The 12,144-nt window shown below is 41.5% G+C and overlaps 2 protein-coding genes across 6 annotated transcripts in view; one reads left to right on the forward strand and one right to left on the reverse strand.

Moving 5' to 3' along the window:
* The window catches only part of LOC140471231 (HIG1 domain family member 1C-like), a 119,539-nt gene that overhangs the window by 48,260 nt on the left and 59,135 nt on the right, over positions 1 to 12,144 (reverse strand). The gene's annotated exons all lie outside the window — the stretch shown is intronic.
* Positions 1 to 12,144, forward strand: part of slc11a2 (solute carrier family 11 member 2) — a 92,274-nt gene that overhangs the window by 45,589 nt on the left and 34,541 nt on the right. For all 5 annotated transcript variants that reach the window (XM_072567173.1, XM_072567172.1, XM_072567174.1 and 2 more), the window contains exons 7-8: positions 286 to 356; positions 11,483 to 11,550. In XM_072567173.1, the coding sequence (XP_072423274.1) occupies positions 286 to 356; positions 11,483 to 11,550 (139 nt within the window). The remainder of the gene's footprint in view (positions 1 to 285; positions 357 to 11,482; positions 11,551 to 12,144) is intronic.

Here is a 12,144-nt window from a genome sequence, read left to right on the forward strand (position 1 = left end):
TAGGAAGGAAAGACCGAGGCAGCTGATTTGGAGGAAGAGGCATTTCCCTTCAGGGGTAGGAAATAATTGGAAGTTGAAGGAACTGACACCCACTCACCCCCTGCCAGCTGGACAAGGGCACAGTTGGCTCAAGCCCATACAGGCCCATGTTATGGGAGAAATCATGCAGAGTGCTTGGACAAATCCAGCAGGGAAATTCTGTAAAATCGTATAAAGGTGTTGCTGTTGCAATTTGTTTCTCCTTTTGTCGAGTAAATCTCTTCTTTTCCCTTTCTGTGTGTTTAGGATTCCCCTGTGGGGCGGAGTATTAATAACTATTGTAGACACGTTTGTGTTCCTGTTTTTGGACAAATATGGTAAGTTTGACAGACAAAATGATGGCTGTTGAGTGACTAAACATGGTGGGGTTCAAGGGTGAGGATGTCAGGGAGAGACTGAATGTAAGGAATAACATTGGGAGTGGTGGAATGAGTAAGAATGTTAGGGTTGGGGTGAGGATGATGGACTGCAGTGGGGTCAGAACCAAGATTAACTGAGCATGTTGAGAACTGACTAACTGAATCCACTCATGCTGGGGAGTGACAGTCAACCTGCTGCTATAGACAGAGTGATTGATCGAATTTGGTGGTGGTTTGTGGGTTGCTTGATAAAAGCATGACTATATATGGTGTGACTGAGCCTATGGAAATATCCAATTGACTGCTGATTTGACATTTTCTGGAGATCATACACATTAACATTGCCACTCTAGAACTGGATCATTCAAATAATGCATAAAATGTTGGCATCAGAGGAATCTGGGAATATGATCATCAGCTGTTGTGAGAGAAACTGGGATTTTCTCAAGATTGTAGAATGCTGTAAGGCTCAGGGCAGCCCTGAATTTTGAGGTTAATTCTGAAAAGCTTTAATGTCAGTGCTACATGGGACTGTAATAAAGGTGCTGAAATCTGAGAGTGCATGTGGAGCTTGGATTGTATCCAGGATTAATCTTGTGAGCCTCTGATTTGTTTTGGGTTAGAGGAGAGGCTCCCCGACCCATGCTTTCTGAAAAAGCGGTAACATCTAATATCTGCCATCACCTCTGCTGTTGGAGATTTTCATGATTGCTATGTTGGATGACATTGTAAGGAATAGACCTGGAGTATCTGCTCTGGGTATTTCTGTTAAATACAATGGCACTTCTACTGTAAGTAATATTACATTTGAAGCAAACTCACCTGGAGGTTTCATGGGCTCTTCCTCTATCTAGCCTAACATATACATTGATTGTGGTGACAACTGAAGCTGGCATCTCCATTTTGGTTGGATCATGCAGTTGAGTTTTTAAAAATCAGTTCTAAGAGGTGCTGAACTCCGCCTGGATGCTGCCCTTCCGGACTAAGCTGACAGGGGGCTGATGGGGTCTCTACATTGACAGCGAAATGTAGACTAAGCTTGTGCAATATTAAACATGAGTCAAAGCTGCTTCCTCTGCTTCAGAATCTCGACATAAACAACAAAAGTGCTTCCTCTTGTGTGAAACTTCCAGAACTGAGGCATGTGAGAGACAATGGGTTCTGTTCTACATTGATGTGTCACTTTGCAGTTTGCATATGCTTTCAGTGATTCAGCCCGGTGTATGGTACTGTATGATGGATGACTGGAACATGGGTGAGACAGGAGTTGCCCTGTCAAGGTGCTTCCTTCACAAACATTGTGTTCTCTGACAGCATTACCTGAAGGCCTTGTGTAAGAACATGTCCTCATATATTTGTACTGCCTGCCCATGAGAGCTCAAACTGACCTTTGTCAACTGTATAATGATTAACTTGTGACTGTTCCATTACGGAGTGATAATGAGGACTCTCCAGGTCAGTATGAATTCAAGACTATGTGGGTGTTGAAAGGATCTTGAAACAAAAATAACTCTGTGGCGTGCTCCGGCTGTCTAATACCTGGACTAGGTAGGTCTCTATTCTGCTGTTGAAGATTGAGCCACAAGTTTCTTTTGGAGATGTTTAAACACGGGATGAGTTTTTATATGTTAGATACATGAGTGGCAACAAAAAAAAAGCAAAATCTTGCAAGGCTCCCAGAATCAGGGCTATACTCTATTATATGTTCGGGACTCTGCTGACAGCAGCAACAATTGACTCTCATAACTTCATTTTGCAATACACAACCTTCTCCTTAAATGTGTCTCTGCTTTCTGCACTGAGGCCAGTCGTGTGAACGAGGCAGTACATAATTGGATGAGATCATTCACAGACAACTGCCAATAAAGGGAGTGGACAGATTATGTTTAACTTGAAGGAACAGCATTGCTATAAGGTGTGCTGCGATTCACCTGAAAACTGAACGCAATGCAGAAACCTCATTTTAGATCCTAATGCAGCAAATGAGATTGGCCTGCTGTTAAGGTTGATCTCCTGTTAAAGCCCACGTTTTTCAATGAGACAAGTGGAAGTGGCAGAGTTCAGTGGGTGCAGGGTTCTAGCCTGGGCCATCATGTTGCCACCTTGATGCTACAGAAAGTCTGGAAGAATTCAATGTTCTTTTGTAGCTTCTGTAAAACACGAAGAAACTTCCCCCATTTCCCAAAACTTACATTGTGCACAGATCTTGGTGCATCCTGATATCACACAGCACAGAAATCGCTTTGTGATACCCTTGTCCAGGGAATGAAATGACTGAGCATATCGCTTTGTTGCTACTCCTTTGGTATTTGCTTTCTGTTCATAACTTTCAGGGTGTTTCCAGGCTATAGCAGTGTGCTGCCAGATAGGAGACAAGACAGGTGGGTAGCTTGCATGTTGCTGCAACTGGTATAACATGAGAACATGGGAATGTAAGAATTAGGAATAGGCCATTCAGTCCCTTCAGCCTGCTCTGTCCTTCACCTAAGATCGTGGCTGCTGTGATTTGATTGTGAATTATCTATACTGTCCTGCCTTTTTCCCCCAGAATCCTTGACTCATTGTGGATCAAAAATTGTCTAACTCAACCTAGAGTGTCATCAATATTCTCTGGGGAAGAGAATTCCAAAAACTTTGAATTCATAAGACTTTTCTCCTCACCACTGTCTTAAATGGGTGACCATTATTTGGAAACTGTGCCCTCAGGTTATAGACTCAGTCGCCTCCCCGGCATCCAGTTTGTCAAGACCCCTTAGCATTTTGTGTTTCTATAATATCATTTGTCATTCTTCTAAACTCCAATGGCTGTGGCCCAATCTGATCAATCTTTTCTCATAACATAGCCCCTTCATCCTAGGAGTAAGTCCAGTGAACATTCCCTGGGCTGCCTCCAATGCAAACTTGTGTATCCTTTTAAGTAAGGGGACCAAACTAATACATATTGGTGAAACCACATCAACCAACTATCCTGTAGTTATACTAGAGCTTCCCACATTTTATATGCCAATCCCATTAGAATAAAGGCCGATGTTCATTTGCCTTCCTAATTATTACTGTATCTGCCTGCTAACATTTTTTGTAATTCATGTACAACCATACCCAGATACCTCTACACTGCAATGTTCTTCTCTCTCTCTCTCTCTCTCTCTCTCTCTCTCTCTCTCTCTCTCTCTCTCTCTCTCTCTCTCCAAATAATAATCTGCTTTTCTGTTCTATCTGTCAAAATGGACAACCTCCCATTTTCCCACATTTATAGACAATTTTTCAAATTTATTTATATTCCTTTTCAGGCTGTTTGCATCCTTCTCACAACTAGTCTTTCTACAGAATAAAAGCAAATTAGTTGGTTTTTATTTCAGATCTCCTGTATCCAAAGTGCCGGAGAAACTCAACAGGTCTGGCACCATCTGTGGGGCAAGAAACAGGGTTTTGAATCCAATGACAACTCTTTTCAACGAGTACGAGTAGTGCTTCTGCTTATCTGTATCATCAACAAACCTGGTTACAGTATAGTTAATCCCCTCAGTCCAGTCATTGTTATAGATTATAAAAAGGTGAGATTCCAGCACACAGCCCTATGGCATCCCACTGGTTAGAGTTTGCCAATCTGAAAATTATCTCTACTCGGCCAATCCTCTGTCTGTAATCTGATAACTTCATTGCTCAGACCTTCTGTGTATAGGAGTTGTTGAGGTTGTATAGGATATTGGTGAGGCCCCTTCTGGAGTATTGTGTCCAGTTCTGGTCGCCTTGCTACAGAAAGGACATTATTAAATTTTAGAGGGTTCAGAAAAGATCTACCAGGATGTAACTGGGAATGGAGAGTTGGAGTTATAAGGAGAGGCTGGATAGGCTAGGAGTTTTTCCACTGGAGCGTTGTTACGGCATGGCGGTGAACCCCTCTGCTAATTAAACTAAACACCCAGAAAAGCTCACCTCACTTTGTAACCTGTGACAATATGAGTGACAGAGGACTCTCAAATTCAACTATTTAAAGAAAATAATATCAATTTATTCTTTAACTCTAAAAGTGAACATCAAACAACAAATATTCATAACTCTAAGACCCACCCTTTCTCTAACTGCTTATTACCTGCCTCCAACTCTATAACAATATGCTGTTCCAATAAGGCACTCACTAAAATTACATCAACTTAAAATCAAAACCATGCAGTGGCTGTCATCTTCTGTGTTTTTTTTCTTCTGGCTGTAGATCTCCTTTGGTTGTTGTCTGTCTTTTTACTTTGAATATATTTCATATGAAAAGGTACCTTTTGATAGAGAGTGTTCCTAATTTCTTGGATCTGTGCTGATAGCAGTTGTTCTCTTTCCAGTTTCAAAATGTCTGCTTTTTTTAATATCCCCAACATCCGATTGTCTCATTGGTTCGATGTTGGCAAAACAATTAATTCAAACTCGATTGGGTTTTCGTATCCTGGGGCATAATTTAAGCTGGTTAAATTTAAACTGTTGTCAAAATAGCAATCAACTCTGGTATCCATTTCACAACCAAATGTTATATTTTCAATTTTCCAGTACACTCTGAGACTGCCATCTAGTCATATACATAGGTGCTTGTAATCTCTCACCTCACAGCACCATTCACTCTCCTTAAAGGTACAGTACACACCTTCAACTTTATAACAGCATTGAGGGGTCACCTTTTATAGAGGTTTATAAAATCATGAGGGTTATAGGTAGGGTAAATAACAAAGGTCTTCTGCATAGGGTGGGTGAGTTCAAAATTAGAGAGCATATTTTTAAGGCGAGAGGAGAAAAGGGGCAACTTTTTATACAGAGTGGTTCACATGTGGACTGAACTGCCATAGGAAGTGGTGGATGCAGGTACAGTTAGAACATTTAAAAGACATTATTTAAGTTCACGAATAGAAAAGGTTTGAAGGGATATGGGCCAAGTGCAGGTAGGTGGGACTAGTTTAGTTTGGGAACATGATCGGTGTGGACTAGCTGGGCCGATGGGTTTGTTTCTATGCTGTATGACTATGACTCTGTTACCTTGCATATAAATTTTTAAAAATTCATTCATGGAGTGCATCACTGGCTAGTTGTGACACCTGCCTTTTAGAAATCCAAAGGAACTATACATCATCATCCCCTTTATCTACCTTGCTTGTTCTATTGATTCTCTTTCATGCAAACAAAGTGTTGTCATGGTTTTATGATCTTCTAAATATCCTCTTATGACCTCAATAATGGATTATAGCATTTTCCTGGTTGCGCGTGTTAGGCTAACTGACTCCTAATTTCTTGTTTTCTGGCTGCCTTCTGCCTTTGAATAAATGTTGCATTTGCAGTTTTCAGTTTTTGGACTTGCCGCTAATTATTGCAGCATTATAGCCTTTTCTTTCAAACACATGCGTTTCTTAACAAAAAACCAAGATCTGCAGATGCTGGAACCTTTCTAGAAACTTGAGAATTTTGGAAGATTGTCTCTCCAGCCATTGCTTTTAAGACCCTAGATTGTAGACCATCAGATCCATGGAACTGTCATTCTTTAGTCTCATCTGTTTTCTTAACACTACTTCTCTAGATATCCGGATGATTTGAAGTTCTTGCCTTTTGCCCCTTGATTGTCTATGATTCTTGGCATTCTCTTAATGGTAGAAGATACAAAGTGAAATGTAAACTATTTGTGCAAAATCCATATCATTTCTTTGTTTCTCATTTATTAATTCCTCAGCCTCATCTTCAAAGGGGATGTCATTTACTTTAGCTACTCCCTTCCTTCCTTCCTTCCTTCCTTCCTTCCTTCCTTCCTTCCTTCCTTATAGGAGAAAGTGAGGATTGCAGATGCTGGAAAAGCACAGCAGGTCAGGCAACATCCGAGGAGCAGGAGAATCAAAGTTTTGGGCATAAGCCCTTCATCAGGATTCTCCTGCTCCTCAGATGCTGCCTGACCTGCTGTGCTTTTCCAGCACCACAGTCTTGACTCTGATCTCCTGCATCTACATTCCTCACTTTCTCCAGTTGATTTCAACCTTACTGCGAAGCCTCTTCCAAGGATGCCTACTTTGAAGTCTTCTTTCTTTATATACATGGAAACTCATTCTAACTTCTCATTCCATATTCTTTTAAAGCCGTCTTTTGCTAGTTCCTAAAATATTCAGGTTTTGGACTTGCTGCTAATTATTGCAGCATTATAGCCTTTTCTTTCAAACACATGTGTTTCTTAACAAAAAACCAAGATCTGCAGATGCTGGAAATCAAATTGCTGGAGAAACTCAGTAGGTCTGGCAGCATCTGTGGAGCGAAAGCAGTGTGTTAATGTTTTGGGTCCCATGACCCTTTTTCAGAATAGCTCTGAAGAAGGATCACTGGACCTAAAACATTAACATGCAATTTTTAACTCTGAGTTGGCCATGGTGTGTCTTTCTCAGTGCAATATTCTTGTGGGTTGTAAAATAGCTCCTCTCACACTTCTTAGCTACTTCTGGCCTTTTAACTTGTGTTTTAGTCCTATTATAACCAACTCTTTTTTTTTTAAATGCTTTGATTTATGTTTAAAGACTTTCTTCTACCGAAGTTTTGAGAAGATTTGTAGCTCAGGTTGAAGTTCTGGATGTAGGTTTGCTTACTGAGCTGGGAGGTTTGTTTTCAGACATTTCATCACCATACTAGGTAACACCATTAGTGAGTCTCCAGTGAAGCACTGGTGTTATGACCTGCTTTCTATTTATGTGTTTAGGTTTCCTTGGGTTGATGATTTTGTAAATGACATTAGTTTTGCTTGTTGTCTGTACATTATATATACTGTATGTATATTATACGGAGTTTGTGAGAAGATTTGTAGCTCGGGTGCTCGTTATTGTGGTTGTGTTGCAGACGTTTCGTCCCCTGTCTAGGTGACATCCTCAGTGCTTGGGAGCCTCCTGTGAAGCGCTTCTGTGGTGTTTCCTCCGGCATTTATAGTGGTTTGTCTCTGCCGCTTCCGGTTGTCAGTTCGAGCTGTCCACTGCAGTGGCCGGTATATTGGGTCCAGGTCGATGTGCTTATTGATAGAACCTGTGGATGAGTGCCATGCCTCTAGGAATTCCCTGGCTGTTCTGTTTGGCTTGCCCTATAACAGTGGTGTTGTCCCAGTCGAATTCATGTTGCTTGTCATCTGCGTGTGTGGCTACTAAGGATAGCTGGTCGTGTCGTTTCGTGGCTAGTTGGTGTTCACGGATGCGGATCGTTAGCTGTCGTCCTGTTTGTCCGATGTAGTGTTTTGTGCAGTCCTTGCATGGGATTTTGTACACTACTGTGACTGGACAAGCCAAACAGACACGCATGAGAATTCAGAGAAGCATGGCATTCCAACCGGAATTCTATCAACAAATGACTTGGACCCCATTTACCACCCCTGAGAAAAAAACAGGAAATGACATCACCATAGGAAATTGTGTCACCATAGGAAATGACATCACCTACCCTAGGAAACTCAAACATATAAATAGAAAGCAGGCTACACCACCACTGCTTCATCTGGAGGCTCACTGAAGATGTTACTGCACGTGGTGACAAAACGTCTGAAAACACACCTCCTTCCAGCTCAGTGAGCAAACCTACATCCAAAACCTGCTTCTAAGAGACTGTTCCAAATATACTCTGTGACCTTATCCTCAAGGTGACCTTGCTAGTTTGATTTGATCATTTATATGCAAATTTAAAATCTTCCATTACTGCACACACTTCCTTACAACTGCCTATCATTTATTGATTTATATTCCCCTACAGTGTAGCTACTGTTACCAGGCTGATAAGCTACTTGCACGAGTAATCATTTAATCTCGCTATTTTTTTGTTGCCTGTCTAAACTGCTTTGTATCTTGATTTTCAGAAACAAGATTGTTTCTAACTATTGTACTGACCTTATCCTTTCTTAACAGTCATTCCCCCCCCACCCTTGTTTAACAAAACAAAGAACTCTGATGCTGAAGACCTGAAGCAAAAATAGAAATTACTGTAGAGACGCAACAGGACTGTATGTCTGCAGAGAGAGCAGAGTTAATGTTTCAAGTTCAGTGACCTTTCTTCAGAATGGGTTTTGGATCCAGGGTCACTGGACTCAACATTAACTCTGCTTTCTCTCCACAGATGCTGCTTGACTCAGAGTCTCTCTTGTAATTTTTGTTTTTGTTCCCTTTCTTTCTCTCTTTCTAATATGTCCTGCACCCTAGGATATTTGGTTCCCAGCTTTGCAATCAAGTTTTTGTAATGGCCTTCATTTCATACCCATTCATTTCTATTAATTCATCCATCTTGTTACAAATGCTGTGATCTGATTTGGTACACTCTTATGTTCATTCTTGTCTCACTTTGTTTATCATTATCCATTTTTCTGCCTGTGGTATTACCTTGTCTGTTTCTCATGAACTTTTGAAATTTCTATGTGAGCCCTGCCTATCTCTGTATTCCTTATTCTGTTTAGGGTTGTAGAGAAGGTTTAAAATTAGTTATACGTTTGCAAGGACATCAGTCCCAGTATGGTTCAAATGAAACTGATTCACTGGTTCATCTCTCTCTCTCTCTCTCTCTCTCTCTCTCTCTCTCTCTCTCTCTCTCTCTCTCTCTCTCTCTCTCTCTCTCTTTCTCCAAGTACTGGTCTCATGTCCATCAATCAACCTGTTTCTCCCACACCAACCTGAGAGTCATGCATTAAACTCTGACCTTATTTGCTCTCTGCAAATTCACTTCTGGCTCAGTTAGTTATCAAGAGATTGTTGCCTTTTTATGGTTGTTTTTAATTTAATCCCTATTTGCTGATACTGTCTTAAGTAGAACCTCTTTTCTTAATCCTGTCTGTCATTGTTACCTGCGTGTGCCACAACTGGATACAGGAACTCTGAGTTCCTCTTCAGCTTATGAGATTTCCTAAACCCTGTGACCGTGCAGTTAACACAGCCTTCAGATCTCATGCTCTGTTGCACAGAACCATATCTATTCTTTCCCCCCCGCCCCCCCACCCCAAAACTATATTGTCTCTCACTACTGCACCTTTTACTATGTGAGCACCACCATCAAAAGAACAAGTTCACTGGCCGCCTCCTATCACGGTTTTATGGTCACTTTGGTCATCTTCCCTGCTATTACGCACACAGGCTGCAAGGGCCTTGAACTTGTTGAGCAGTTGCAAAGGTTGAAGTTCCTGCGGTGCTTCTCGCTGCTCTTACCCCTTGTGGCCAACACCTCTAGTCCCTGAGCTGCAACTAAACCAAACCAAAAGATAGAACTGCCTCCTGTGACAAAGTGACCAGTAACGTAACCCCCCACCAATGAATCACTATCTGAAGTTATTTCAAGTTCATCAATTCTGAGTACTACATTTACATTATATGCCCCCTTTATGGGCATGCAGTTGGTATCTCTGGGCTTGCCTTCAGACAAACATTAGCGCAAGAGCAAAAGGCATTGGCCGCAGCCTTTACATCCACCATAAGTGGCCAGTGGACAGAGTGCAGAGGCTTCCTGTCTTCATTACTGTTCAGGTGCAGGGAGTTACTGAAATGAAGACTATCCTTGAGGGAGTGCCATTTTCACACCTGCCACAGAACATCCCAAAGCAAGAAAAGTCCAAGCAACAAATCATTTTTCCAAAGATCACTGATTGCTGTTACACCCCAGTTGGGAAAGTGTGCTGAGTCTCGAACACAGTACAGGGGAGGGGAATGGGGAATTGGGGTTGGGGGGGGTAACTGAGGAAACTCCGTTCAATAGCACCAGTCCACAATTCAAATCTGACAACAGCGTGCTCTTCAAGCAGTCTGAACTCTTCTCACTGAAAAGTCGGAAAGTGGACAGTTGTTTAACTCCAGCAATCATGACAGAACTCACTTTGCACACGAATGAACATTTCTGGTAGATTGCTTCAGTATTTTGGAAAGATCCTGTTGCACGAAAGCCTAATGCTGCAGTGACCTTCCGCGTTGCTGAGAAAGCTGTCGCAATCCTTGGAAGGTGACTGTACTGTTGCTTGCAGCAGGTAACAAGCTCAGCTACTCCCTCTGCGTGAAATGGAAGTAGCAGACTCACATCTGACAGACCAGGAAAACGCCAGGTAGTTTGCAAATATGACTTTCTCGCTGTTGCGAAGAGTGAAAATACTGCCTGTGGTGTTGTTTGACCCTTTTACCAATTCATATGAAATGCCAATCTGCTGCTTATTATGCAACAGCAATTGCAAAGACAGGGTGGTCTAGGAAAGTTGGATGCTTTAGCAAAAATGCGCAAACAAATAGGTGATCTATCTTCAATGCAGAAACTGATAAATGGCCACTTTTTGTGGGGAGAAAGTTAGGCTTCACCATGTTCCACCAGCAACCTTGCATTAAGCGTGCTTTTAGCTGGAATAGGATGGGCTGATTCAGCAGGCGCAAACCTACTTATGTCTGAAAGATGGGGAAGTAAATGCCCAAAAAGTTGTAGAATTCAGCATTTGGACTTCTTAATTCTGTATTTTAAAGCTGGATTCCCCTTCCCACTACTCCTGATGGAACTCTTCATAATTCAGAATGCTCTGAATTGGGTGTTTGAGGTCAGACACGCTATTTGCTGCTCACAGTGCACCACTTACAACTGCCTCATACCTAATGTCTTCGTGTTCTTGGATTGATCCAAGTGTAACTCCTTGTTACTTTCTCTAAATGCAAAGGTTATGGGCCCCATTTGAGCATTTAATGTTGGCTAACATGTCAGTGTAATACTGAATGAGTAATATGGTCACAGGTGTCTTCCTTTTAAAAATGACAGCAACTTTAATCAGTGGAACAGATTTAATTACAGATCCCATAGTATTTTTTTTGAAAGAGGGAGTTCTTCAGATGTCCTGACTAATATTCTTCTCTCTGTTCTCCCCCAAAAACCAGCATCCCACAAGATTTTTTTTAAAACCCTAAAATCCGATCAACTGGACTTTTTAACTTATTGTTGGTGTTGGGGCTCTGCGTGCAAATTGGCTGGCATGTTAATTGACTGACGACTTCACTTCAGTATAATTTCTTGTGAAATGGTTTGAGATGTTTGAGTCATGGTAAGATGCTTAATAAATGCGTGCCTTTCTAACTGGAATCCTCTGCCTCCCTCAGGTTTGCGAAAACTGGAAGCTTTCTTTGGCTTCCTCATTACAGTTATGGCAGTTACATTTGGATATGAGGTAAACATTCATAAATTTTGTTTCTTCAGTAGCTTTTACATTTAGTGTTTTGTAGCCCATCTATAATTTAAGTGTATGTTAACCCATATAGAACATTTCATGGTTTGGTGTGTTATGCTTGTTTCATAATGACTTCTAAAATAGTCATACAGCACGGAAACAGACCCTTCAGACCCTTCAGACCTTGCTGACTTTAAACACAAACTAAACTAGTCCCACCCCCCCCCCCCCCACCCCCCCCCGCAACCCTGCTCCTGGCCCAAACTTTTCCCATCCATGTACTTCTCCAAATGTCTTTTAAACATTGTAATTGTACCCATATCCACCACTTCCCCAGGAAGTTTATTCCACATGTGAGCCACCCTCTGTTTTTAAAAAAAATTACCCCTCATGTCTTTTTTAAATCTCTTTCCTCTCTCCTTAAAAATATGCCCCTTAGACTTGAAGTCCCCATCCTAGGGAAAAGACAGCTGCTACCAACTCTGTCTATACCCCTCATTATTTTTAATGTTCTGAAATGATTGATTGACTTGTCTGTTTCAAAACCATGGAATAAAATGAAGCAGTGGGGTTGTTTGGTATATGTGTCCCAGA

This window comes from Chiloscyllium punctatum, chromosome X, assembly GCF_047496795.1.
Source record: "Chiloscyllium punctatum isolate Juve2018m chromosome X, sChiPun1.3, whole genome shotgun sequence".
NCBI lineage: Eukaryota > Metazoa > Chordata > Chondrichthyes > Orectolobiformes > Hemiscylliidae > Chiloscyllium > Chiloscyllium punctatum.